Source organism: Coregonus lavaretus, assembly GCF_964263955.1.
Source record: "Coregonus lavaretus genome assembly, chromosome: 10".
NCBI classification, from domain to species: Eukaryota; Metazoa; Chordata; class Actinopteri; order Salmoniformes; family Salmonidae; genus Coregonus; species Coregonus lavaretus.
This window is the reverse complement of record NC_139997.1, coordinates 33,785,580-33,813,039: the sequence shown is the minus strand read 5'-3', so window position 1 is coordinate 33,813,039 and position 27,460 is coordinate 33,785,580. Positions and strand designations below refer to the sequence as shown.

The 27,460-nt window shown below is 43.5% G+C and overlaps 1 protein-coding gene across 3 annotated transcripts in view; it reads left to right on the top strand.

Moving 5' to 3' along the window:
* The window catches only part of LOC311135614 (ubiquitin carboxyl-terminal hydrolase 25-like), a 42,269-nt gene extending 15,130 nt beyond the window's left edge, over positions 1-27,139 (top strand). Inside the window, exons 10-26 of one of the 3 annotated variants that reach the window (XM_084169628.1) lie at positions 2,859-3,013; positions 4,267-4,394; positions 10,882-10,977; positions 14,662-14,826; positions 15,009-15,244; positions 15,373-15,443; positions 15,654-15,882; positions 16,163-16,408; positions 16,654-16,796; positions 17,438-17,623; positions 18,766-18,861; positions 19,282-19,460; positions 20,198-20,276; positions 20,587-20,666; positions 21,154-21,277; positions 22,757-22,949; positions 26,313-27,139. In XM_084169628.1, coding sequence (XP_084025754.1) covers positions 2,859-3,013; positions 4,267-4,394; positions 10,882-10,977; positions 14,662-14,826; positions 15,009-15,244; positions 15,373-15,443; positions 15,654-15,882; positions 16,163-16,408; positions 16,654-16,796; positions 17,438-17,623; positions 18,766-18,861; positions 19,282-19,460; positions 20,198-20,276; positions 20,587-20,666; positions 21,154-21,277; positions 22,757-22,949; positions 26,313-26,485 — 2,579 coding nt within the window. In that variant the 3' untranslated portion in view covers positions 26,486-27,139. Of the gene's footprint in view, positions 1-2,858; positions 3,014-4,266; positions 4,395-10,881; positions 10,978-14,661; positions 14,827-15,008; positions 15,245-15,372; positions 15,444-15,653; positions 15,883-16,162; positions 16,409-16,653; positions 16,797-17,380; positions 17,624-18,765; positions 18,862-19,281; positions 19,461-20,197; positions 20,277-20,586; positions 20,667-21,153; positions 21,278-22,756; positions 22,950-26,312 lie in introns of all 3 variants that reach the window. The other 2 variants (XM_084169627.1, XM_084169629.1) reach the window with 2 other exon arrangements.
* The last annotated feature ends 321 nt before the right edge of the window (positions 27,140-27,460 follow it).

Sequence of the window (27,460 nt, the reverse complement as noted above, 5' to 3'; positions counted from 1 at the left end):
TGTCCTCCACTCGTTACCTGTATTAATGGCACCTGTTTGAACTTGTTATCAGTATAAAAGACACCTGTCCACAACCTCAAACAGTCACACTCCAAACTCCACTATGGCCAAGACCAAAGAGCTGTCAAAGGACACCAGAAACAAAATTGTAGACCTGCACCAGGCTGGGAAGACTGAATCTGCAATAGGTAAGCAGCTTGGTTTGAAGAAATCAACTGTGGGAGCAATTATTAGGAAATGGAAGACATACAAGACCACTGATAATCTCCCTCGATCTGGGGCTCCACGCAAGATCTCACCCCGTGGGGTCAAAATGATCACAAGAACGGTGAGCAAAAATCCCAGAACCACACGGGGGGACCTAGTGAATGACCTGCAGAGAGCTGGGACCAAAGTAACGAAGCCTACCATCAGTAACACACTACGCCGCCAGGGACTCAAATCCTGCAGTGCCAGACGTGTCCCCCTGCTTAAGCCAGTACATGTCCAGGCCCGTCTGAAGTTTGCTAGAGTGCATTTGGATGATCCAGAAGAGGATTGGGAGAATGTCATATGGTCAGATGAAACCAAAATAGAACTTTTTGGTAAAAACTCAACTCGTCGTGTTTGGAGGACAAAGAATGCTGAGTTGCATCCAAAGAACACCATACCTACTGTGAAGCATGGGGGTGGAAACATCATTCTTTGGGGCTGTTTTTCTGCAAAGGGACCAGTACGACTGATCCGTGTAAAGGAAAGAATGAATGGGGCCATGTATCGTGAGATTTTGAGTGAAAACCTCCTTCCATCAGCAAGGGCATTGAAGATAAAACGTGGCTGGGTCTTTCAGCATGACAATGATCCCAAACACACCGCCCGGGCAACGAAGGAGTGGCTTCGTAAGAAGCATTTCAAGGTCCTGGAGTGGCCTAGCCAGTCTCCAGATCTCAACCCCATAGAAAATCTTTGGAGGGAGTTGAAAGTCCGTGTTGCCCAGCGACAGCCCCAAAACATCACTGCTCTAGAGGAGATCTGCATGGAGGAATGGGCCAAAATACCAGCAACATTGTGTGAAAACCTTGTGAAGACTTACAGAAAACGTTTGACCTGTGTCATTGCCAACAAAGGGTATATAACAAAGTATTGAGAAACTTTTGTTATTGACCAAATACTTATTTTCCACCATAATTTGCAAATAAATTCATAAAAAATCCTACAATGTGATTTTCTGGATTTTCTTTTCTCATTTTTTGTCTGTCATAGTTGACGTGTACCTATGATGAAAATTTCAGGCCTCTCTCATATTTTTAAGTGGGAGAACTTGCACAATTGGTGGCTGACTAAATACTTTTTTCCCCCCCACTGTATGTTGCGAATCCAACTCGTACTATATCCCCCTAGGGTCTATTGACGCACCATTGCGTCAATCTAAGTTACATAACAAAAAACTCCCCATCAAAATCTGTCAGTTTTAAGCTAGAGATATGTTTCAATCCACTGCATCCGCCGCCAGTGTTGCACTTCCGCATCTGCGGTGAAAGGTGGCAGAGCTAAAGCGGTGTTTGTCAGACCATGCGACAGCCTGAAAATCGTTCTTCTCACGAAAACGTCTGTAGCGTCCGAACAGTTTGACCTACAAACTATTATGACCACTCTATTGAAAGGGGAGACTCTCACAAACACGATGGTGTTCTCCCACAACTGTCACAGGACTCGTCTGAAGGTAGCTGATACCGGTTTTAAAAAACAAATGGAAGTATCAAGTTAGTTTTGTGCCTACCCCAAAAAAGGTGTTAAATATGTGTAATTGTAAAAAATAAATAAAAAAATCCTAGATTTAGGACAGACACTTCAAAACCTTGTTTCTTATGATTTATTTTTTGACTGTCCTTTTTGCCATTTATGAATGTGTTATATATATTTTTTGTATACCTAAAGGGATCCTAAAATTCCAAATGAAATAGCTAAATAATCCATAGTATGGCCATCTTAAACAATTCCATATGTCAGTTTAGCACCTCCCGCCACCCCCCCCAACATCTTAGACTCAAAATCTACGAATTTGTTGTGCTTAACATCCTGGAGTGCATCTTTAATGAGATGTGGCACATGTAAAAGTACCGGGGCTGCAGAGCATTGATCCTGGAGGACCTTGACGTCTGACTGACATTGTGCTTATTATGCATGACGATACTGGCTCAGAACCGCCAGACACAAAGCTGGGCCAGCAAGGCAGCTTCTGCTCCTCTCCTTATGACCTTAATGCCTAATTTGCATGTCCGCCAGCTTTCCCTCTCCACTCTCTGGGTTCAGTTTTTTTTCTGGTCAGTCAGCACTCAGCTGCTGTAGTCAGTGCAGTGGGTCGGCTGAGGCTCTGCAAATGCAGAAAGCTGTGCTGTACTTAGTCAGTTAGTGGATGTAATGGCTACATCTGGGTTCAAATAGTATTTGTCTTCTTTGTTTGATTGAGCTTGCCTGGCGCAGTGGAACCAATGAAAAAGTATAAACCTTGCCCATCTGGCATCCCAGGCAGGCTCAATCAAATGTTTTAAGTATTTGAAACTAAACAAATCCTATTTGAAACCAGGCCTGGCTATGATGACTGCTAAATTAGTGTGAAATGGGTCTCTCCTCTGTCTCTCACACGCCTGGGCCACTTTCTCCCTGGCCTCCCCATATGGCACGCGCTCGCAAGCAAGCTAGGGCTAGGTCATGGGACCACACCTCGGAGGAGTAGTACTGCATAATCGGGCACAACTGCCTCTACCAAATCCCAGTGCTTCTTTAATTAGTTGTGGGTTATGTGGCCACAACTGTGGGTATGTGTGAGGTGCATACATTTAGATTATATTTCTGTGCTCCTGTTCCCTTCCTCACAGGAAAGAAGTTTGAGAACACAGAGATGTTCGGGCAGTACCCTCTGCAGGTGAACGGCTTTAAGGACCTGCACGAGTGTTTGGAGGCAGCCATGATCGAGGGGGAGATCGAGTCCCTACACTCATCTGCAGAGAACTCTGCCAAGTCTGGACAGGAGGTCAGTGCTGCTGCTCACTGAGACACACCAACAACTAACACAGTGGAGTTTGGAGTTTTACATTTACATTACATTTTACATTTTAGTCATTTAGCAGACGCTCTTATCCAGAGCGACTTACAGTTAGTGAGTGCATACATTATTTTTTTATTTTTCATACTGCCCCCCGTAATAGATGTGTAATAGGGAAAATGAAACTCCAAAACATGTTCCAAATCTATGGTTAGTCACACACAAAATGTACAGGCAAATAGGAAGCACCATTACATTACTGTTCAACTACCGAATGTTGTCAGTAGCCCACTAAAACAGCCCATCTAGGTCTACTTAAAAATAGACGGGTACTTGAATAATTCAGGAGATTCAGTGGGGGACCGACTGACTCCCACAGCGTTAGCCTAGCCTGTGACCCCTAACCTCTGCTATGACCCTGCTAGCCTGGCGTTGACCCCTGTCCGGGGTTAGCCTTGCCTCAGCTTGGGCCACCAGCCCCACAGCACAGCAGCTGGGACTAGCTAATTACTAGTCCCCCTCACATCACAGATGGACTGGGACTGACCCCTCTGGACTGGATCCAGTATGCCAAACCCCCCTTTGCCCTCAGAACAGCCTAAATTCATCAGGGCATGGACTCTTGTGTCAAGTTGACAGTTGTCAAGTTGACTGGATGTCCTTTGGATGGTGAACCATTCTTGATACACACAGGAAACTGTTGAGTGTGAAAAACCCAGCAGCGTTGCAGTTCTTGACACACTCAAACCGGTGCGCCTGGCACCTACTACCATACCACGTTCAAAGGCACTTAAAGCTTGTCTTGTCCATTCACCCTCTGAATGGCACACATACACAATCCATGTCTCAAGGCTTAAAAATCATTTAAGCTGTCTGCTGCCCTTCATCTACACTGATTGAAGTGGATTTAACAGGTGTCATCAGTAAGGGATCATAGCTTTCACCTGGTCAGTCTGTCATGGAAAGAGCAGGTGTTCCTAATGTTTTGTACACTGTGTATATACCGTCGGTGTCTGCTTGGAATAATGACATAAATAATAGACTGGAGGCACAACAATATTAGTGGGACAGGCGTGAGCCATATAGGAATGATTTCTAAACACGCTACTCAAGACTACTCATTAAGAAGGGCCCAATTAAAAAATTATCAAATGTGGTGTTTATGGAAAACCCATTACTCATATGACCTAAATTAGAAAATGGAAACTCAATTATAATAGCATATTTGGAATTCCTTTCAGCATTGGTTTACCGAACTCCCTCCTGTCTTGACCTTTGAACTGTCGAGATTTGAGTTCAACCAAGCCCTGGGTCGGCCTGAGAAGATCCACAACAAGCTGGAGTTCCCCTCTATGCTGTACATGGACAGGTAAGGAACATTTTATTCAAGTCGCGTATAAACAAATATATACAGTACCATTAAAAAGTTTGAACACACCTACTCATTCCAGGGTTTTTCTTTATTTTTACTGTTTTCTACATTGTGGAATAATAGTGAAGACATCAAAACTATGAAATAACACATGGAATCATGTAGTAACCAAAAAAGTGTTAAACAAATCAAAATATATTTCATATTTGAGATTCTTCAAAATGTAAATGACAGCTTTGCACACTCTTGGGATTCTCTCAACCAGCTTCATGAGGTAGTCACCTGGAATGGATTTCAATTAACAGGTGTGCCTTGTTAAAAGTTAATTTGTGGAATTTCTTTCCTTCTTAATGCATTTGAGCAAAACAGTTGTGTTGTGACAAGGTAGGGGGGGGTATACAGAAGATGGCCCTATTTGGTAAAAGACCAAGTCCATATTATGGCAAGAACAGCTGAAAAAGCTGTAGCTCAGCTGGTAGAGCACGGCGCTTGTAACGCCAAGGTAGTGGGTTCGATCCCCGGGACCACCCATACACAAAAAATTTATGCACGCATGACTGTAAGTCGCTTTGGATAAAAGCGTCTGCTAAATGGCATATTATTATATTATTATAAATAAGCAAAGAGAAACGACAGCCATCGTTACTTTAAGACATGAAGGTCAGGCAATCCGGAAAATTTCGAGAACTTTGAAAGTTTCTTCAAGTGCAGTCGCAAAAACCATCAAGTGCTATGATGAAACTGGCTCTCATGACGACCACCACAGGAAAGGAAGACCCAGAGTTACCTCTGCTGCAGAGGATAGGTTCATTAGAATTACCAGTCTCAGAAATTGCAGCCCAAATAAATGCTTCACAGAGTTCAAGTAACAGACACATCTCAACATCAACTGTTCATAGGAGACTGCGTGAGTCAGGCCTTCATGGTTGAATTGCTGCAAAGAAACCACTACTAAAGGACACCAATAAGAAGAAAATACTTGCTTGGGCCAAGAAACACGAGCAATGGACATTCGACCGGTGGAAATCTGTCCTTTGGTCTGATGAGTCAAAATTTTACATTTTTGGTTCCAACTGCCGTGTCTTTGTGAGACGCAGATTACGTGAGCGGATGATCACTGCATGTGTGGTTCCCACTGTGAAGCATGGAGGAGGAGGTGTGAAGGTGTGGGGGTGCTTTGCTGGTGACACTGTCTGTGATTTATTTAGATTTCAAGGCACACTTAACCAGCATGGCTACCACAGCATTCTGCAGCGATACGTCATCCCATCTGGTTTGCTTTTAGTGGGACTATCATTTGTTTTTCAACAAAACAATGACCCAAAACACACCTCCAGGCTGTGTAAGGGCTATTTGACCAAGAAGGAGAGTGATGGAGTGCTGCATCAGATGACCTGGCCTCCACAATCACACGACCTCAACCCAATTGAGATGGTTTGGGATGAGTTGGACTGCAGAGTGAAGGAAAAGCAGCCAACAAGTGCTCAGCATATGTGGGAACTCCTTCAAGACTGTTGGAAAAGCATTCCTCATGAAGCTGGTTGAGAGTATACCAAAAGTGTGCAAAGCTGTCATCAAGGCAAAGGGTGGCTATTTGGCTATTATATTTTGATTTGTTTAACACTTTTTTTGGTTACTACATGATTCCATATGTGTTATTTCATAGTTTTGATGTCTTCACTATTATTCTACAATGTAATTTTTATTTTTTTTTACAAATGAAGAAAAACCCTTGAATGAGTGGGTTCTGATAGGCTAATTGACATAATTTGAGTCCATTGGAGGTGTACCTGTGGATGTATTTCAATGCCTACCTTCAAACTCAGCGCTTCTTTGCTTGACATCATGGGAAAATCAAAAGAAATCAGCCAAGACCTCAGAAAAGAAATTCTAGACCTCCACAAGTCTGGTTCATCCTTGGGAGCAATTTCCAAACACCTGAAGGTACCACGTTCATCTGTACAAGCAATAGTACGCAAGTATAAACACCATGGGACCACGCAGCCGTCATACCGCTCAGGAAGGAGACGCGTTCTGTCTCCTAGAGATGAATGTACTTTGGTGCAAATCAATCCCAGAACAACAGCAAAGGACCTTGTGAAGATGCTGGAGGAAACAGGTACAAAAGTATCTATATCCACAGTAAAACGAGTCCTATATCGACATAACCCGAAAGGCCACTCAGCAAGGAAGAAGCCACTGCTCCAAAACCGCCATAAAAAAGCCAGACTACGGTTTGCAACTGCACATAGGGACAAAGATTGTAGTTTTTGGAGAAATGTCCTCTGGTCTGATGAAACAACAAAAATACAGTCGTATGAAAAAGTTTGGGCACCCCTGACAATTTCCATGATTTCCATTTATGAATAATTGGGTGTTTGGATCAGCAGTTTTATTTTGATCTATCAAATAACTGATGGACAAAGTAATATTTCAGTAGTGAAATTAGGTTTATTGGATTATCAGAAAATGGGCAATATGCAGCAAAACAAAATTAGACAGGTGCATAAATTTGGGCACCCCAACAGAAAAATCACATTAATATTTAGTAGAGCCTCCTTTTGCTAAAATAACAGCCTCTAGATGCTTCCTATAGCCTCTAATGAGTGTCTGGATTCTGGATGAAGGTATTTTGGACCATTCCTCCTTACAAAACATCTCCACTTCAGTTAGGTTTGATGGTTGCCGAGCATGGACAGCCCGCTTCAAATCATCCCACAGATTCTCAATGATATTCAGGTCTGGGGACTGGGATGGCCATTCCAGAACATTGTACTTGTTCCTCTGCATAAATGCCCGGGTAGATTTTGAGCAGTGTTTTTGGGTCGTTGTCTTGTTGAAATATCTAGCCCCGGCATAAATTCAACTTTGTGACTGATTCTTCAACATTATTCCCAAGAATCTGCTGATATTGAGTGGAATCCATGCGACCCTCAACTTCCCAGTACCGGCACTGGCCACACAGCCCCACAGCATGATGGAACCCCAACCTAATTTTACTGTGGGTAGCAAGTGTTTTTCTTGGAACGCTGTGTTCTTTTGCCGCCATGCATAACGCCCCTTGTTATGACCAAATAACTCAATCTTTGTTTCATCAGTCCACAGCACCTTATTCCAAAATGAAGCTGGCTTGTCCAAATGTGCGTTTGCATACCTCAAGCGACTCTGTTTGTGGCGTGTGTTCAGGAAAGGCTTCTTCCGCATCACTCTCCCGTACAGCTTCTCCTTGTGCAAAGTGTGCTGAATTGTTGAACGATGCACAGTGACACCATCTGCAGCAAGATGATGTTGTAGGTCTTTGGAGGTGGTCTGTGGGCTGTTTTTGACCGTTCTCACCATCCTTTGCCTCTCCGATATTTTACTTGGCCTGCCACTTCTGGCCTTAACAAGAACTGTTCCTGTGGTCTTCCATTTCCTCACTATGTTCCTCACAATGGCTTTTTGTAGCCTTCCCCTAAACCATAATGTTGAACAATCTTTGTTTTCAGGTCATTTGTGAGTTGTTTTGAGGCCCCCATGTTGCCACTCTTCAGAGGAGAGTCAAAGAGAACAACAACTTGCAATTGGCCACCTTAAATACATTTTCTCATGATTGGATGCAATTGTCTATGAAGTTCAAGGCTTAATGAGCTCACCAAACCAATTATGTGTTCCAATTCATCAGTGCTAAGTAGTTACAGGTATTCAAATCAACAGAATGACAAGGGTGCCCACATTTTTGCATAGCCTATTTTTCACATCTGATTTAATTTCATACAACTTAATATTGCTACACTAAAAATCTTTGTCTGGACAACACCCCAGTACTCAGCTTTTATTAGAAAATGAATGGCATGCCACTGTGATCATTTTCTGTGACGACAGAGTAAATTATTATGCAGCCTCAGAGGGGTGCCCAAACGTTTTCATACGACTGTAGAACTGTTTGGCCATAATGACCATTGATATCTTTGGAGGAAAAAGGGGGGGCTTGCAAGCAGAAGAACACCATCCCACCCATGAAGCACGGGGGTGGCAGCATCATCCTGTGGGGGTGCTTTGCTGCAGGAGGGACTGGTGCACTTCACAAAATAGATGGCATCATGAGGAAGGAAAATTATGTGGATATATTGAAGCAACATCTCAAGACATCAGTCAGGAAGTTAAAGCTTGGTCGCAAATGGGTCTTCCAAATGGACAATGACCCCAAGCAGACTTCCAAAGTTGTGGCAAAATGGCTTAAGGACAACAAAGTCAAGGTATTGGAGTGGCCATCACAAAGCCCTGACCTCAATCCTATAGAACATTTGTGGGCAGAACTGAAAAAGCGTGTGCGAGCAAGGAGGCCTACAAACCTGACTCAGTTACACCAGCTCTGTGTGGAGGAATGGGCCAAAATTCACCCAACTTATTGTGGGAAGCTTGTGGAAGGCTACCCAAAACATTTGACCCAAGTTAAACAATTTAAAGGCAATGCTACCAAATACTAATTGAGTGTATGTAAACTTCTGACCCACTGGGAATGTGATGAAAGAAATAAAAGCTGAAATAAATCATTATCTCTACTATTATTCTGACATTTCACATTCTTAAAATAAAGTGGTGATCCTAACTGACCTAAGACAGGGAATTTGTACTAGGATTAAATGTCAGGAATTGTGAAAAACTGAGTTTAAATGTATTTGACTAAGGTGTATGTAAACCTCCGACTTCAACTGTATACAGTGGGGAGAACAAGTATTTGATACACTGCCAATTTTGCAGGTTTTCCTACTTACAAAGCATGTAGAGGTCTGTAGTAATTTTGATCATAGGTACACTTCAACTGTGAGAGACGGAATCTAAAACAAAAATCCAGAAATTCACATTGTATGATTTTTAAGTAATTAATTTGCATTTTATTGCATGACATAAGTATTTGATACATCAGAAACGCAGAACTTAATATTTGGTACAGAAACCTTTGTTTGCAATTACAGAGATCATACGTTTCCTGTAGGTCTTGACCAGGTTTGCACACACTGCAGCAGGGATTTTGGCCCACTCCTCCATACAGACCTTCTCCAGATACTTCAGGTTTCGGGGCTGTCGCTGGGCAATACGGACTTTCAGCTCCCTCCAAAGATTTTCTATTGGGTTCAGGTCTGGAGACTGGCTAGGCCACTCCAGGACCTTGAGATGCTTCTTACGGAGCCACTCCTTAGTTGCCCTGGCTGTGTGTTTCGGGTCGTTTTCATGCTGGAAGACCCAGCCAAGACCCAATGCTCTTACTGAGGGAAGGAGGTTGTTGGCCAAGATCTCGCGATACATGGCCCCATCCATCCTCCCCTCAATACGGTGCAGTCGTCCTGTCCCCTTTGCAGAAAAGCATCCCCAAAGAATGATGTTTCCACCTCCATGCTTCACGGTTGGGATGGTGTTCTTGGGGTTGTACTCATCCTTCTTCTTCCTCCAAAGACGGTGAGTGGAGTTTAGACCAAAAAGCTATATTTTTGTCTCATCAGACCACATGACCTTCTCCCATTCCTCCTCTGGATCATCCAGATGGTCATTGGCAAACTTCAGACGGGCCTGGACATGCGCTGGCTTGAGCAGGGGGACCTTGCGTGCGCTGCAGGATTTTAATACATGACGGCGTAGTGTGTTACTAATGGTTTTCTTTGAGACTGTGGTCCCAGCTCTCTTCAGGTCATTGACCAGGTCCTGCCGTGTAGTTCTGGGCTGATCCCTCACCTTCCTCATGATCATTGATGACCCACGAGGTGAGATCTTGCATGGAGCCCCAGACCGAGGGTGATTGACCGTCATCTTGAACTTCTTCCATTTTCTAATAATTGCGCCAACAGTTGTTGCCTTCTCACCAAGCTGCTTGCCTATTGTCCTGTAGCCCATCCCAGCCTTGTGCAGGTCTACAATTTTATCCCTGATGTCCTTACACAGCTCTCTGGTCTTGGCCATTGTGGAGAGGTTGGAGTCTGTTTGATTGAGTGTGTGGACAGGTGTCTTTTATACAGGTAACGAGTTCAAACAGGTGCAGTTAATACAGGTAATGAGTGGAGAACAGGAGGGCTTCTTAAAGAAAAGCTAACAGGTCTGTGAGAGCCGGAATTCTTACTGGTTGGTAGGTGATCAAATACTTATGTCATGCAATAAAATGCAAATGAATTACTTAAAAATCATACAATGTGATTTCCTGCATTTTTGTTTTAGATTCTGTCTCTCACAGTTGAAGTGTACCTATGATAAAAATTACAGACCTCTACATGCTTTGTAAGTAGGAAAACCTGCAAAATCGGCAGTGTATCAAATACTTGTTCTCCCCACTGTGTGTGTATATGTATGTATATATATATATATATATAGTTTTTAGTGCCGGTTTCACTGACCCAGATTAAGCAAATTCTTAGCCTAAAAAACATATTCAATGGAGATTCTCCATTCAGAAGGTTTTTCAGTTCAGGAGAGGAATTTATGAACTTGTATGATTTCTGTTGTGTTTTGTCAGGTATATGGACAGGAACCGAGAGATCACCAGGATTAAACGAGAGGAGATCAGGAGACTGAAAGAGCAACTGACTTTACTTCAACAGCGTCTGGAGAGGTACAGTACACTGAGCTAGGCTGTCACACACACACACACATTAGGGCTGGGTGGTAAACCATCAGAAAATTATATACCGGTATTCATTCACGGACTGGTTTGGATTTTCACTTTACCTTCTATAAGGGTATTTTAATGTTGATTTCTTACATTAAAATAATTCCGTAATGATTCAAAAGAATGGCATTCAACCATTTTTATTGCCAGTAAGAAAACTGCTAACAGCTGAGAACTGCTAGCTAACTTTCTAGCACAACAAGTCAACAACTTCAGGAGGGCAAGCTTGCCAAATAGACCCCTAGAAATCATCCGACTACCCGCAGGGGCAAATTTAAGTACTGCAATTGAAGCAAAAAATACAGAGGAAGAATCATTATTCTCATAAATGTAACGTTTTTGGGACGAAATAGAGGCATACATATGCACACAATAATATGATTATTTTGGATAGTCAGATTAATATAATAGTTTGTTTAAAATGTCTATATGCTTTTGGGCCTCCCAAGTGGCGCAATGGTCTAAGGCACTGCATCGCAGTGCTAGAGGCGTCACTACAGACCCGGGTTCAATCCCAGGCTGTCCCATACTTTACTTTACTTGCCGCATTGCGCTCTAGCGACTCCTTGTGGCGGGCCGGGCGCCTGCAGACTGACCTCGGTCGTGTTTCCTCCGGCACATTGGTGCGACTGGCTTCCGGGTTAAGCAGGTGTTAAGAAGCGCGGTTTGGCGGGTCATGTTTCGAAGGACGCATGACTCGACCTTCGCCTCCCGAGCCCGTTGGGGAGTTGCAGCGTTGAGACAAGATCGAAATTGGGGAGAAATTAGGGTATAATACACACACAAAAAATTTGAAAAAATGTGTTTATATGCTTTGCAAGAAGAACGATTTCCCTAATAATATTGTTTACATGGACACATCTGAAATCAGGCTAGCAGATGGGACTTTAATAAATGCAGAAAATTGCCAATCAAAATAAACGTTCCACCACAGCGACCATGTTATTTTTGCGAAGCCTATTTGATTTTGAATTCGGACATCTAAAGTTTGTATGAACTATTTCTAAGATGCATATTTTCAGTTTTTCCCAAACTCACTGTGTTGGCACATGAGCAGATCAAATACACTGCTGGACGGCCGATTTAAGCTCTTTACACACCCTAATAATTTGAAAGATGTGTTCAGAAAACCAGGTGTTTTAATCAGCGTATGTTTACTTCGATTTTGACCTTACACCGATTTTAAGATAAGCAGAGTAAAGTGTTGACATGACTATTGCCATACTCAGCCTACTGCCATAATCTGTTTTAATATTGAAATATTAGTGTGCATGTAAACTTACTGAATGATGCAGGACATTAAGAAATGTATTAAAATGCTAGAATTGAACAAATAACTATGCAAATGGTAACCATTGGTTGAGTACCAGATTTTGATTCCTATGCAATGTTCTAAAAATAAGACTAATTCACTGTCAGTTTTGTCCTCCTATTATTTTTTGTTAAAGTTTGGTTGAACAGTATGGAGAAAGCCTATTAAAACCACTACCCATAAAGCATATTTAGAACTTTTATTATTCAGAGACATTATATACCGTCAAAAAAGAGAAAAATAGTGATATTTTGGCCATATCGCCCAGCCCTAACACATACAGTGGGGGAAAAAAAGTATTTAGTCAGCCACCAATTGTGCAAGTTCTCCCACTTAAAAAGATGAGAGGCCTGTAATTTTCATCATAGGTACACGTCAACTATGACAGACAAAATGAGGAAAAGATATCCAGAAAATCATATTGTAGGATTTTTAATGAATTTATTTGCAAATTATGGTGGAAAATAAGTATTTGGTCACCTACAAACAAGCAAGATTTCTGGCTCTCACAGACCTGTAACTTCTTCTTTAAGAGGCTCCTCTGTCCTCCACTCGTTACCTGTATTAATGGCACCTGTTTGAACTTGTTATCAGTATAAAAGACACCTGTCCACAACCTCAAACAGTCACACTCCAAACTCCACTATGGCCAAGACCAAAGAGCTGTCAAAGGACACCAGAAACAAAATTGTAGACCTGCACCAGGCTGGAAAGACTGAATCTGCAATAGGTAAGCAGCTTGGTTTGAAGAAATCAACTGTGGGAGCAATTATTAGGAAATGGAAGACATACAAGACCACTGATAATCTCCCTCGATCTGGGGCTCCACGCAAGATCTCACCCCGCGGGGTCAAAATGATCACAAGAACGGTGAGCAAAAATCTCAGAACCACACGGGGGGACCTAGTGAATGACCTGCAGAGAGCTGGGACCAAAGTAACAAAGCCTACTGGGAGAATGTCATATGGTCAGATGAAACCAAAATATAACTTTTTGGTAAAAACTCAACTCGTCGTGTTTGGAGGACAAAGAATGCTGAGTTGCATCCAAAGAACACCATACCTACTGTGAAGCATGGGGGTGGAAACATCATGCTTTGGGGCTGTTTTTCTGCAAAGGGACCAGGACGACTGATCCGTGTAAAGGAAAGAATGAATGGGGCCATGTATCGTGAGATTTTGAGTGAAAACCTCCTTCCATCAGCAAGGGCATTGAAGATGAAACGTGGCTGGGTCTTTCAGCATGACAATGATCCCAAACACACCGCCCGGGCAACGAAGGAGTGGCTTCGTAAGAAGCATTTCAAGGTCCTGGAGTGGCCTAGCCAGTCTCCAGATCTCAACCCCATAGAAAATCTTTGGAGGGAGTTGAAAGTCCGTGTTGCCCAGCGACAGCCCCAAAACATCACTGCTCTAGAGGAGATCTGCATGGAGGAATGGGCCAAAATACCAGCAACAGTGTGTGAAAACCTTGTGAAGACTTACAGAAAACGTTTGACCTGTGTCATTGCCAACAAAGGGTATATAACAAAGTATTGAGAAACTTTTGTTATTGACCAAATACTTATTTTCCACCATAATTTGCAAATAAATTCATAAAAAATCCTACAATGTGATTTTCTGGATTATTTTTTCTCATTTTGTCTGTCATAGTTGACGTGTACCTATGATGAAAATTACAGGCCTCTCTCATCTTTTTAAGTGGGAGAACTTGCACAATTGGTGGCTGACTAAATACTTTTTCCCCCACTGTATACACACCTCTGTTTACTTTCTTACATTGATAAACTATCAAAATGACTGATCATTCTTTTTTTTTTCACCTTTATTTAACGAGGTAAGCCAGTTGAGAACAAGTTCTCATTTACAACTGCGACCTGGCCAAGATAAAGCAAAGCAGTGCGATTTAAAAACAACAACACAGAGTTACATATGGGGTAAAAAAGCAAAGTCAAAAAATACAACAGAAAATATATATACAGTGTGTGCAAACGTAGCAAGTTATGGAGGTAAGGCAATAAATAGGCTATAGTGCAAAATAATTACAATTAGTATTAACACTGGAATGCTAGATGTGCAAGAGTCATAGCAACAATACCCACTCCTGGAGACAAAATAGAACAGTGTAATCATTTACTGTCGTTTTAATTTCTGGCGTTGTTGGTATGTACAACATGTCCCCAGCAGTCACATTATGTTCACACTTTCTCACTTTCATAATGCATTAACATTTTATAATGCTGGTATGGTGTTTATAGATGCTCTTTCACTTTATAGATACTCTTTCATCCTCTCTCTTCCCTCACTCTCTCCCAGGTATCTGAGCTATGGCTCCGGCCCCAAGAGGTTTCCTCTGGCAGATGTCCTGCAGTACGCCATGGAGTTTGCCTCCAGTAAGCCAGTCTGCACCTCTCCCTTGGAGGACATCGACACATCAGCACCCCCCGGTGGCACAATGGGGCAGCTGCTGCCCGCTTTAAGGCAAGTCATGCAAGACCATGCAGCTACAACCACGCTCAGTGACTCTGTGCCAGGATTTAAGTGTACATGTTTCTGATACTTTTTTTCAGCAATTCTGTCTGATTGAGCTGTTAAATAAGTGATTCAGAAGTACCGAGTTGTGGTTTTGACTTCTTCACAATTGTCTGCCCCTGACATTACAGCACAGCCGAACAGGGTCCCTCCTGCACCCTTCCAGAGGGTTTGGCCCCCGCCCCGGCCCCCACCCAAGCTCCATCCACCCAGCAGAGGGTGCCCATCCACAAGCCCTTCACCCAGTCCCGACTGCCCCCTGACCTGCCCATGCACCCAGCCCCACGCCACATCACTGAGGAGGAGCTCCGGGTGCTGGAGGGCTGCCTGCACCGCTGGAGAAGCGAGGTGGAGAACGACACCCATGGTACGTACGACCCCTGACCTTTGGCCTCAAACAGCCTCGTATAATACAGTGTCTTGTGTTTACCTCCATCTGTCTCTCAAGCACACAAATATATTAATTCTAATGATGGGTTGATTTTGCTTCTCCAGATCTTCAGGGCAGCATATCCAGAATCCACAGAACCATCGAGCTTATGTACTCTGACAAGTCCATGATGCAGGTAAGAGATGCACTGCCTAAACCTGACGATACACCGTCACACGAAAAACCCACATTTTCATTGTCTGTAATACTACAACACCAAATGAAGGATGCACTATTGTCTTGATTTGAGAGAACGCTCACATTTAACACACATTGAGTTAACATAACTCAGGGGATTGTATTGTATTGTATTCCTGGTCACTCATTGTTTCCTGCTGGCTCCCAGGTTCCGTACCGGCTGCATGCGGTGCTGGTGCACGAGGGCCAGGCCAACGCTGGCCACTACTGGGCCTACATCTACAACCCCCACCAGCGGCGCTGGATGAAGTACAACGACATCTCGGTCACCAAGTCCTCCTGGGAGGAGCTGGTCAGGGACTCTTTCGGAGGCTACCGCAACGCCAGCGCCTACTGCCTCATGTACATCAACGACAAGAAGCCCTTCCTCATAGAAGGTAGCTACCGCTCACTGTAGGGAAATATCTTTATTTGGCCTTTACCTCTCTTGTTATGGTATACTGTCTTTTTTTCGTTCTTGTGTTGGGAAAAAAAAAGTAATTGCAGCTGTAATCACTATCCTTTCAGAGTATGTGATTAGGACATGGGCAAGCTTGTTGGTTATTCTTAGGGTCAGTTTGTGCTGTACATGCACAGGACTTTCCATTTCTGAGAATGTTTATAATATACACCCGGTGACTGTAGCTGACTGCCTGGTTTGTCTCGCTCTCTCTACAGAGGAGTTTGATAAGGAGACGGGTCAGATGCTGAGTGGTCTTGATAAGCTCCCTCCGGACCTGAAGGCCTACGTGAAGGAGGACAACTGCCTGTTTGACAAGGAGATGGAGGAGTGGGACACCCTGCAGGCACGCAAGGCCCAGCAGGAGAAGCTGGCCCTGGCTGCAGCTGCTGCCGCTGCAGCAGCAGAAGCAACAACGTCCCATCAACCTATGAGCACAGAGCCCTGTCCATCAGACAGCTGGGGTGAGGGCCAGGGGTCATCTCTACAACATTTAAACACTCCTGAGCTGGTCTGGTTACGCCTTGACCAAAGTTGCTGGAAGTGTAAAAATAACATTTCCAGGCCAGCACAGTTTGGGCACGGGGCCAATCGGCACAATAGTTTGTAAATTATATTAGTCAGATAGACTCATGACATGTCAATGAGAGACTTGTGCTTCCACTGCAGTGTTGGTTTATGTGTTTGTGTCTGTGTGTGGTTCCTCCAGCCCCTCAACAGGACCCAGAGTACATGGAGCAGCCATCCCCCACAGACGACTCCAAGCACCTGCAGGAGGACACGGAGAGGGCCATCTCCAAGGCTGCAGCCGAGCAGCAGGAGGAGAGGAGCCCTGAGGGACTGCTTACTGCAGTAAGACCAAACATCTCACACACACACGCTCAGATGCATACACTACACCTCTTAACCACATCACACAACTGCTCCTTCTATGCTCACGTTACTGAACCACGTAGGCCTACCACACAACCCCAGTTAGTTCTTTACTGAACCACGTAGGCCTACCACACAACCCCAGTTAGTTCTTTACTCAACCACGTAGGCCTACCACACAACCCCAGTTAGTTCTTTACTCAACCACGTAGGCCTACCACACAACCCCAGTTAGTTCTTTACTCAACCACGTAGGCCTACCACACAACCCCAGTTAGTTCTTTACTCAACCACGTAGGCCTACCACACAACCCCAGTTAGTTCTTTACTCAACCACGTAGGCCTACCACACAACCCCAGTTAGTTCTTTACTTAACCACGTAGGCCTACCACACAACCCCAGTTAAAGTGCTTTACTGAACCACGTATACCTCCCACACAACCCCAGTTAAAGTTCTTAATTTCCCCCTTTTTCTTAGTTTCTCTTTCTGTTTAACCTTGCCCTCCATGCCTCTCGCTCTTTCTCTCTTGTTTGTTCTCTCTCTCTCCAGCTCTCTCCACAGTCCAGTGGAGAGAGTCTCTGCCCACCCCCTCCCCCCAAACCCCAGTCGGAGGCCCAGGTGAACCCTGAAACACCCCTCGCCCCTCCCTCTGACCCCCAGCCTGTGGATCCCTCCCTCACCCCTCCCTCTGACCCTGACCCCCCCGTGGAGGATGAGCCCCTTTCCCAGCGTACGGTAGAGGTGGCCATTCCCCAGGTGGGAACCTTTGTCATCGAGTCTGAGGAGGGGGGGTACGATGACGAGGTAGCGCTCGACACTCAGCTCACCCAGCTGACTCTTCTGTGGTGTGCTGAAAAGTCTCTCTGCCTGTTTGGTGATTAGGATGAGGAGATGTTCTCCTCTTGGCTCTTTTTATAGGCTTTTCACACTTGTGTATATTTTCATTCAGAGCGGTCTTCAAACCAGAGTCATGGTTAGCTCAGGGCAAGTTTCTCACAGTTGGCATTTTCAACCAAACCTCTTGGCAGACCAAGATAGGAGTGCTATATTAGAGTACAGTCAGTGTACTATCCTAGAAGATGAAACTAGCCTTGGGCTAGCTTTAAAAACATATTGTGTGAAAAGCCTATCCCTGTCAAGCCTACCTGCATCTTGCAACAGAAGTACTCTCTTCTACACAAAACAGAAGCCTTCGGTTCTCATCAGAGATATGTGGACAGAAATTTCAACTCAATTGTCTGGAGTGTATATTTTTTGCTGCTGAGAAATAAACTGCATCTCGGCAGCAAATGTGAAAAGTAAATGTGATTTGCACTGTTTGTCTTACTATTCCCAACATCATTTTTGATACAAATAAATATATATTGTACAAAACCCTTGAGGGGAAAAGAAAAGTACAAGCTGAATAATGTAACCGCATCGTCTCACTGCTCTTAACAATACATTATTTGGTTTTGCTTGGTTTGGCATTTACAGTAGTGTCTAGCGAATAATGTTGTTGTCAAGTGCTGCTGTAGAATCAATGTTGTTTAGTTTCTATTCCCCTCAGATGGACTATGGGCTGTCTGCTGGCTGTACCACAGTAGAACTGTCTATAGGACTGTCTGTAGGGACTGTCTGTACTATAGGGACCTCGACCTTCACAGGGCTGCCTTTCAGAGGCCCTACTTCATAGACAGAGACTTTCCTTCATAGGACAATTTAAGCATGCACTTCGTCCCTCACGTGACAGGGGCTGTGTATGTACCTCACAGTAGTAGAATGACTATTAACATATGCATGGACTGCTGATGTATGGTATGCTTGTCGTGACAGAGTTGCATGGCCCAGGGCAGCTGAAATAGTGCTGTACCAGAAAGGTGTATTATTTTGGGGGCTTGCTCCAAGGGGTCCAAGGGATCTATTTTCTACTGTTGTAACATGCTTCCCCTCCTTGGGTACTGCAGGCCATGATGACTCCAAACATGCAGGGTATTATAATGTCCATTGGCAAGGCCAGGAGTGTGTTTGAAAAGCTTGGGCCTGAAGCCGCCTTCTTCAAGGTACATACATCCTGATCCCATTTCTCTGTCCTGTCTCAGTCTCTCTTTCACACCTTTTATTTATTTCTTTATTGAATCTGTTTTTCACTCATCCCTTTTACCTGGCATTCCTCATGTCTCTGTCTGCTCTGTGACTCAGCTGTTCTTATCAAAAGCGTCCTCCAGAAATGGGACTTGGTGTCACATGGACAATGAGATTCATTTGAACAAAGCAAACTTGAAACCAATCTTTGAGTTTTGGATGAGAAGGATGATGATGGTCTTGACAACTCTAATGCGGAATACGCTAGTTTTGTCTCCTGCTGCTGCAGATGTTTGTCAGTGTTTATCAGTGTTCTAATATAGGCCTACACTCTGAAGTTCTAATGCTAATTTGGCCTACCATGTCCATTCACCCCATGCTCTATCTGTGTTTTCCAGGCCATTAAGGTGGAGTACACCCGTCTGCTGAGGTTTGCCCAGGAGGACACGGCCCCGGAGAACGACTACCGTCTGCAGCACGTCATCGTCTACTTCATCCATAACCAGGCCCCTAAGAAGATCCTGGAGAGAACCCTCCTCATGCAGTTTGCCGACCGCAACCTAAGCTTCGATGAACGGTCTGTATGGGTTACACCACCATAACCGGTTTCCTGTCACTCCTATTTGGTTCATTTCAATGATGAGTCCGTCTTATCTTTCTTTAATAAAACAAAGACCACACCAGGTTATTTCCTCTGAACTTCCCAAATTCACCAGTAGAGGGTAGCAAAAAGCAACGCCTTTGAATGTTAAATGATCTGAAATGACCTGAAGTGGTTTATGAAGTCAACCATAGCTTGATAATGCCCAGTCCGTTAGATTTATTCCAATAGGACAGTCTTGCAGAACTTTTATAGAGTTCAAAATCTTTTATATTTTGCACCAGTGTAAAACATCCTACCCTGCCATATATCCAGCTACTTTATGAATCTGCCCTTTTTTATGTCTCTTCTAATGTCTCAAAGTTTTCACACATGCACTGAGATGTTCGTGGTAATCCATATTCTTGAATTAATTGATTCAACTCGCCTCTTCTGAGCGGTATAATTATGTGTTGCATGTGGTCTCAATAAGCCCCTCAGGAGAGGAGCGTCTGGTTAAGGAGTAAGGAGTGATTCATGGGGCCTGTGTGTCACGGCCATGAGACCACTGTGTAATGTTTAATCTCCTGGAGTAGCTAGTACTTCACCTGTATGATTCATCATACCACTGCCAAGCTGCTGTAACAGCACTCTCCCTTTCTCTCCTCTTTCCTCTCTCTTTCTTTCTCTCTCTCACTTTCCCTTTCTCTCCATCCCCCCCTTCTCTCTCTCAGGTGTAAGAGCATTATGAAGGTGGCCCGTGCCAAACTAGACCTTGTTAAGCCAGAAGAGGTCAACATGGAGGAGTATGAGGTCAGCATTCTGCAACACTGGTTTTGACTGATTTCAAGTCTTTGGTCTAGTACATAATAAGGATATTTTTACAGTTGAAATGAGAGGAGTGTGTGCACAATATTTAGCATTCAAGTAAAAGGTTTAAATGATTATAATCTCTACATTTTAACTGATCCCACTAACCCTTCTATGGATAATCCAATGGAAAAAACACGGATGTAATTGTTAAGCTTCTATGTACGAACAGTTAGATCCAAATGTTCCAGATCTGTCCTTAAAATCCTTTGAAGCTCATTCATGAACCTTTTGGTGCCTACAATTTTCCCAGATGTGGCATCAGGACTACAGGAATTTCCGCGAGACAACAATCTTCCTGATGATTGGTTTAGAGCTGTTCCAGAAGAAATGGTGAGACTGCTAATTGGCAGCACTGTTATTACATTCTGCTCTCCACGATGCAGAGCTTCTAACTCAAGTGTCCATGTCTTACTTTAAGCGTGAACTGATATTCCTGATCCATTTCCGTATTGAATATATTATTTTGTAAATAGAGATTGAAATACTCTCTGTAGATTATTGCATTATTAGTAGGACCTGAACTTCCTAAAGTCACCTGCAGAGGGCAGCAGATCAATCTGGAATATAGAGCTCAGTCTGGCATTGATCAAGATGGTTGTTCATGTACTTGGTTATTTCCTCTTCTGTTAATTCTCCCTCCAATACATCAGTTTTAAATCCTCTATGAAAAAAGCCTGACTGTTCCTGCTCTAGTTTCCTTTGTAGACACAGCTAAACCTGATTTTAGATCTCTGCTGCCTCTCCTTGTGGGTAAGTTTGTACCACCCTGATGCTTCTATAATGGATCTGACTTTCCTGTGTGTCTGTTTCTCTGCAGCTTTGTGGAGGCCTTGATGTACCTGATCTACTCGTACCAGTACAACAGAGAGCTGTTGGTCAAAGGGCTGTACAGAGGTCACGATGATGAGCTCATAGGTCACTACCGCAGAGAGTGCCTGCTGGTGAGACAACCCTCTATCACTCACAATCATACAACTGAACCACTGCACTATTGCAAGTCTCTGTCAGCAGTTGACTTAATTTAGTTAGTTAATGTAGGATTTTCTTATGCTAGCAGGTTTAACATTTGGTACAGAAACTTAAAGAGAGAACGTTTTTAAAGAGACAAAGTTGCAGCCTGAGAGGAAGTGGTCGAAGTTCATCCATAGTGTTTTAAAGATCATCACGTGTTTCCAGTCAAAACAATAGGTCACAGTGGAAGTCGTTTTAAGTCATTCTCATCAAGGCTCTCTGACCTTCTAACTCATCCTTGCCTTCCCGTGGGTCACAGTGACTCAGCCAAACTGTCATGTCTACCAAGATCATCCCTCCACCCCATAATCTCTAGGATTGATGCAGGGTTTGTTCCTGTTCTAGCTGAGATATTACATTCTTTTTTATTGCCCATAAAGATTCCCACAGAACTTTTCTCAGCAAATGCTCTTGGTGTGAGGGAAAGATCCAAATCCTTTCAATATTCTGATCAGACCACAGCTTCACTTTGTTTTTTATATCCCGTCTCCAAACTATGCTCTGGTTATATTGGTTAGGGCTTAGATGGAATGAGTCCCTGGTCGGTCGGATCAGGCTGTGACTGGTCTGGTCTGAACTGAGGGAGAGCGAGAGGGGGAACCCTGTTCCTCCTCGGTCGGTCCTGTTGCTGCTCCTGCACTCAGTAACCTTACACCGGCATTGTGCTCCTAATGTAATCAACCCGAGTGGGAATAGGAAGCAGTAGGCCCAGCGAGTGTAAACACATTACCAGGAGACATGGCTGTGTCCTGAGCTAACCTCGGCTCTGCTCCTTCAGGGCTCTGCTAGAGTTAGAGCCGCCATCTCAGATCTCTGGCCAGAATGAACCCCAGGCTCCCGCTCCAGCCCTGCTCTCTCCAGCCCCGCTGTTTACCTTCTGCTCTGTTTTTAATTGAAAACACTGCTAACATTGACACAGTTATGTTTTGTGAACCCCCACCAAGTCTCTCTGGTTCCGGAGTGGCAGTCTGCGTTTGTGTAAGGTATTTTCCAGAGCTGAGGTCAGTGAGTTTGTCTGTGTCAGCAGCAGTGCAGGGCTTTGCTAAGGAGAACATAGCGAAGTGTCTGTGTGCATCATGTAGTACGTCACTGCCCACGTCAGTACCACAGGTCTTGAGAACATCCTCTGACATTGACAATGTCTGTCGGGATGGATGACTACCAGATAGTGATAATGCAAATGGTCTGTGTCTTACCTGGGCTGCAGCCCCTCATACAGAGGTGGTCTCTAATGTAAAATACATATACATTAGCAATATAGGAACATGTAATACCTGGCTGTCCTGCAAGTCTGTTTTGTCAGAATAGCTAATACTGGTACATTTGTTAGCATACCACTTCAAGCTAATCCCTAGCATATGAAGCTAATCCCTAACTCATCAATTTATATGCATGTGCTTTGCCCATAGAAACTGAACGAGAATGCGGCGGGGATGTTTGAGTCTGGTGAGGAGCCGGAGGTGAGCGACGGGCTGAGCATCATGAATGAGTTGGTGGTGCCGTGTATCCCCCTACTGCTTGTCCACGACACGGAGAAGGACCTGCTGGCTGTGGAGGACATGAGGAACCGCTGGTGCTCCTACCTGGGACAGGAGATGGAGCGTGAGTTTGTTTCTTTGGATTATTTTTAACCCACATTTTAAGATTAGGGGACTAATCTTCCAAGAGTCTAAAAAAGTCATAGGGCAGAGGCAACAGAGCATTTTCACACTACTGACCCAAGCCGTGCTGTACTGTGCTGGCCTGGTTAGACACTAGGGTTGGGCGATGTCAACCTTTGTCCTATCGTGGTTATGTACCCATTAAACATTGTGATATACGATGCTATCGCCCCTATTGTATTAAAGCTTTTATGATCGGCCTAGTAGGAGGAAAGGTTATTGGCCATTTGGTTTTCAACCTAGAATGGAGGGATTTTCTTTCTTAATAAGCTTAAACGAATTTCAACTTGTCATTAGATTTTTCTATAGGCTATTGATATTGTTTGTTCCTTCTCATTATTAGTCCTCTGGCTACCTTACGTTTTTAGGCTATTCAAATAATGTTTTGAGATGGAACTCTGTTACATTCATTGTCTGATCTGGAGAAAGCCATGCACAAAACGATGAAGCATAGCCTTCAGTCATGAAGAGAGAAGGAAATATACAGTTGAAGTCGGAAGTTTACATACACTTAGGTTGGAGTCATTAAAACTTGTTTTTCAACCACTACACACATTTCTTGTTAACAAACTATAGTTTTGGCAAGTCGGTTAGGACATCTACTTTGTGCATGACACAAGTAATCTTTCCAACAATTGTTTACAGACAGATTATTTCACTTATACTTCACTGTATCACAATTCCAGTGGGTCAGAAGTGCCTTTAAACAGCTTGGAAAATTCCAGAAAATAATGTCATGGCTTTAGAAGCTTCTGATGAGCTAATTTACATAATTTGAGTCAATTGGAGATGTACCTGTGGATGTATTTCAAGGCCTACCGTCAAACTCAGTGCCTCTTTGCTTGACATCATGGGAAAATCAAAAGAAATTAGCCAAGACCTCAGAAAAAAAATGGTAGACCTCCACAAGTCTGGTTCATCCTTGGGAGCAATTTCCAAATGCCTGAAGGTACCACGTTCATCTGTACAAACAATAGTACGCAAGTATAAACACCATGGGACCACGCAGCCGTCATACCGCTCAGGAAGGAGACGCGTTCTGTCTCCTAGAGATGAACGTACTTTGGTGCGAAAAGTGCAAATCAATCCCAGAACAACAGCAAAGGACCTTGTGAAGATGCTGGATGAAACGGGTACAAAAGTATCTATAGTAAAACGAGTCCTATATCGACATAACCTGAAAGGCCGCTCAGCAAGGAAGAAGCCACTGCTCCAAAACCGCCATAAAAAAGCCAGACTACGGTTTGCAAATGCACATGGGGACAAAGATCGTACTTTTTGGAGAAATGTCCTCTGGTCTGATGAAACAAAAATTGAACTGTTTGGCCATAAGGACCATCGTTATGTTTGGAGGAAAAAGGGGGAGCTTGCAAGCCGTAGAACACCATCCCAACCGTGAAGCACGTGGGTGTCAGCATCATGCTGTGGGGGTGCTTTGCTGCAGGAGGGACTGGTGCACTTCACAAAATAGATGGCATCATGAGGAAGGGAAATTATGTGGATATATTGAAGCAACATCTCAAGACATCAGTCAGGAAGTTAAATCTTGGTCGCAAATGGGTCTTCCAAATGGACAATGACCCCAAGCATACTTCCAAAGTTGTGGCAAAATGGCTTAAGGACAACAAAGTCAAGGTATTGGAGTGGCCATCACAAAGCCCGGACCTCAATCCTATAGAAAATGTGTGGGCAGAACTGAAAAAGCGTTTGCGAGCAAGGAGGCCTACAAACCTGACAGTTACACCAGCTCTGTCAGGAGGAATGGGCCAAAATTCAACCAACTTATTGTGGGAAGCTTGTGTAAGGCAACCCGAAACGTTTGACCCAAGTCAAACAATTTAAAGGCAATGCTACCAAATACTAATTGAGTGTATGTAAACTTCTGACCCACTGGGAATGTGATGAAAGAAATAAAAGCTGAAATAAATAATTCTCTCTACTATTATTCTGACATTTCACATTCTTAAAATAAAGGTGTGATCCTAACTGACCTAAAACAGGGACTTTTTACTAGGATTAAATGTCAGGAATTGTGAAAAACTGAGTTTAAATGTATTTGGCTAAGGTGTATGTAAACTTCCGTCTTCAACTGTATTATTATATTAACTGTATAATTATATTAATCATGCTTTGAACTGCATCCATCTATTCTGCCAACAATGCGTTAGTGTACGGCATGAAATGTTGAGTCAAATATAACCTATTTTGAAAACTTCTTATAAAGTTGGTTTTTTAGCATAAACTGGGAATTTGATATTTTTGACTGATATTATGATTGTCTGTTTCATATCTGCAAAGTAGCTAAAACGCTGTCAGTTTCACTTTAAGGAGTATCCAATATATAAAAAAAGATTAGGTTTAGGAACTAAAGCCCATGCATCTCATCTGACGGAGAGAGAGAAACAATATTTTCTGACTGGACATTTTGCGCCGCTTTGGTGGAATTATCTGCTCTGTCTGGCCTACATTCCTCCCCTCTTGTGTTCTGTATATAACATATTTATTGAAATAGGCTATAGCAAATAGGAATATGAAAATTACTCGGAATGTCACTTGTGTGATGTCCTGCTGCAATAATGTTGTATTGCGCGGCTCAAGTCAAGTTCAGATAGGCTAAACCATCGTCTGTCACATCATGATGTCGTCACTATCGATGCTATCGTAATATCTCCCTACCCTATTAGGCACCCTCTGTAGTTGCTGGAACCGATAATGTGAAAATAACATCGGAGGCAGCACAGTACGGTTTGGGCTAGCACAATAATGTGAAAGGAGTACAAGAGCCTAGAGGCAAGGGGGTTAGATTTGTGGTACTGGAGATCTGCTGGATGTTTGGTTATTATTCTGCTGTAGTTTAATTTGGAAGTGACATGGAACATGGTCAGGGACATGGTCAAATTAGTTGACGTTAGCAGCCAGACCAGGCAAGCCATAACAACCAGGGATATACCCACACAGAATTTGACCAAAATTGTTAGTTCAGAGAAAGTGGTTCAGTGGAGTTCTAACTTCAGTGGAGTTCTAGCCTCTACTCCAGGAAAAAGTTTGATTGGTTTTCAGAAAAGTGACCCAGCAGCATCTTCTTAGAACTACAGCCAACCAGGGCCTCTTTCATCTTGTTTTCTCAATCTGTGTTTTCCTAGAGGAGCATGCTTACCAAGAGCTTGTGCTATCACAGTGAAAATATTTAGCTTATGATTTCTGTTTGGTAACTGGATGTTTCTCTGAAGAGTGACGCAAGCAAGGACATTGAAATAATCACTCTCTCTTCCCTCTCGTCATTGTTCTCCCCCTCCTGCTGCAGCCAACCTGCAGGAGAAGCTGACGGACTTCCTACCCAAGTTACTTGACTGCTCGACAGAGATCAAAAGCTTCCACGACCCTCCAAAGCTAGCCACCTACTCCACCCTGGAGCTGGTTGAGCGCTACGGCCGTGTCATGGCCTCCTTGAGCCGGGTGCCTGCGGACGGGAGATGAGCTGAGGGGGCAGCAGCCCCCCTCACAGTCCCACGGCCCCCCAGCACCCAGGTCACTCACCAATGGAACTCTTTTAACCCATGCCTTCCTTATAAACCGGGGGTCACTCGCTATGGCTGTTACTCCTCTGTTTCTCTTTTGCTGCTATAGGTTTTATCATTATAATAATAATAATTATTATTTCTATTATATTTTTTAAGCAAAACGCAACAGAGAAATTAATGAACGGACAGTTGGAAAAGGAAGACCGGGGGGTAGTGAAAATGGCGCTCTTGCAGTGATTGAAAGCCAGTGCATGCTGCTCCAAGCTTTGTTAAATGAGGTGGAGTTCTTTTTTTTTTTTTTTCGTTCGGTTTATGCCCCCTCCCACCCCCACCCGCCTCTTTCTTAAAGATGGATTGCCCTGCTGCTCTGCCACCAGTTTGGTACAGTGTTATCACGTTTTTGTTTTAATTTTCTAAAGGAAGCGACAAAATGAGAACCTTGAGATTTATCAGCGGCTTTAAGTATCTCAAGTGGGTCTGTGAACGCTGTGGACTGCACCAGAATGAGAAGTTTGAAGTGCTGTGGTAGACAGCCATGGACACACTGTGGCTTGTTAATAAATCGAGATAATAAACCTTTATTTATGGCCCTTTTAGGCCAAATACATCGTTCCTTTGTCTGATGTCCCATGTCTTAATTTCTGCACCAACACTGATATAATGCAATCATGTATTACACGGTTGTTAACTGTATGATTCTACAGGTAACTGCCAAAATAAAGGAAACGCCAACATAAAGTGTCGTCAAGGTCCAATGCAGCCGTTTTTATCTCAATATCAAGTACTTTGCTGTGAATTTTTTTCAAATAAAATGGTCAAAATAAACAAATAGCTTTTTAGCAACAAGCAATTTCTCAAGCAAGAATTTAGCTAGGACTGTCTGGGAGTGGTCTGAGTGGGGAGGGGAAAACTGAAAACTAGCAGTTAATGG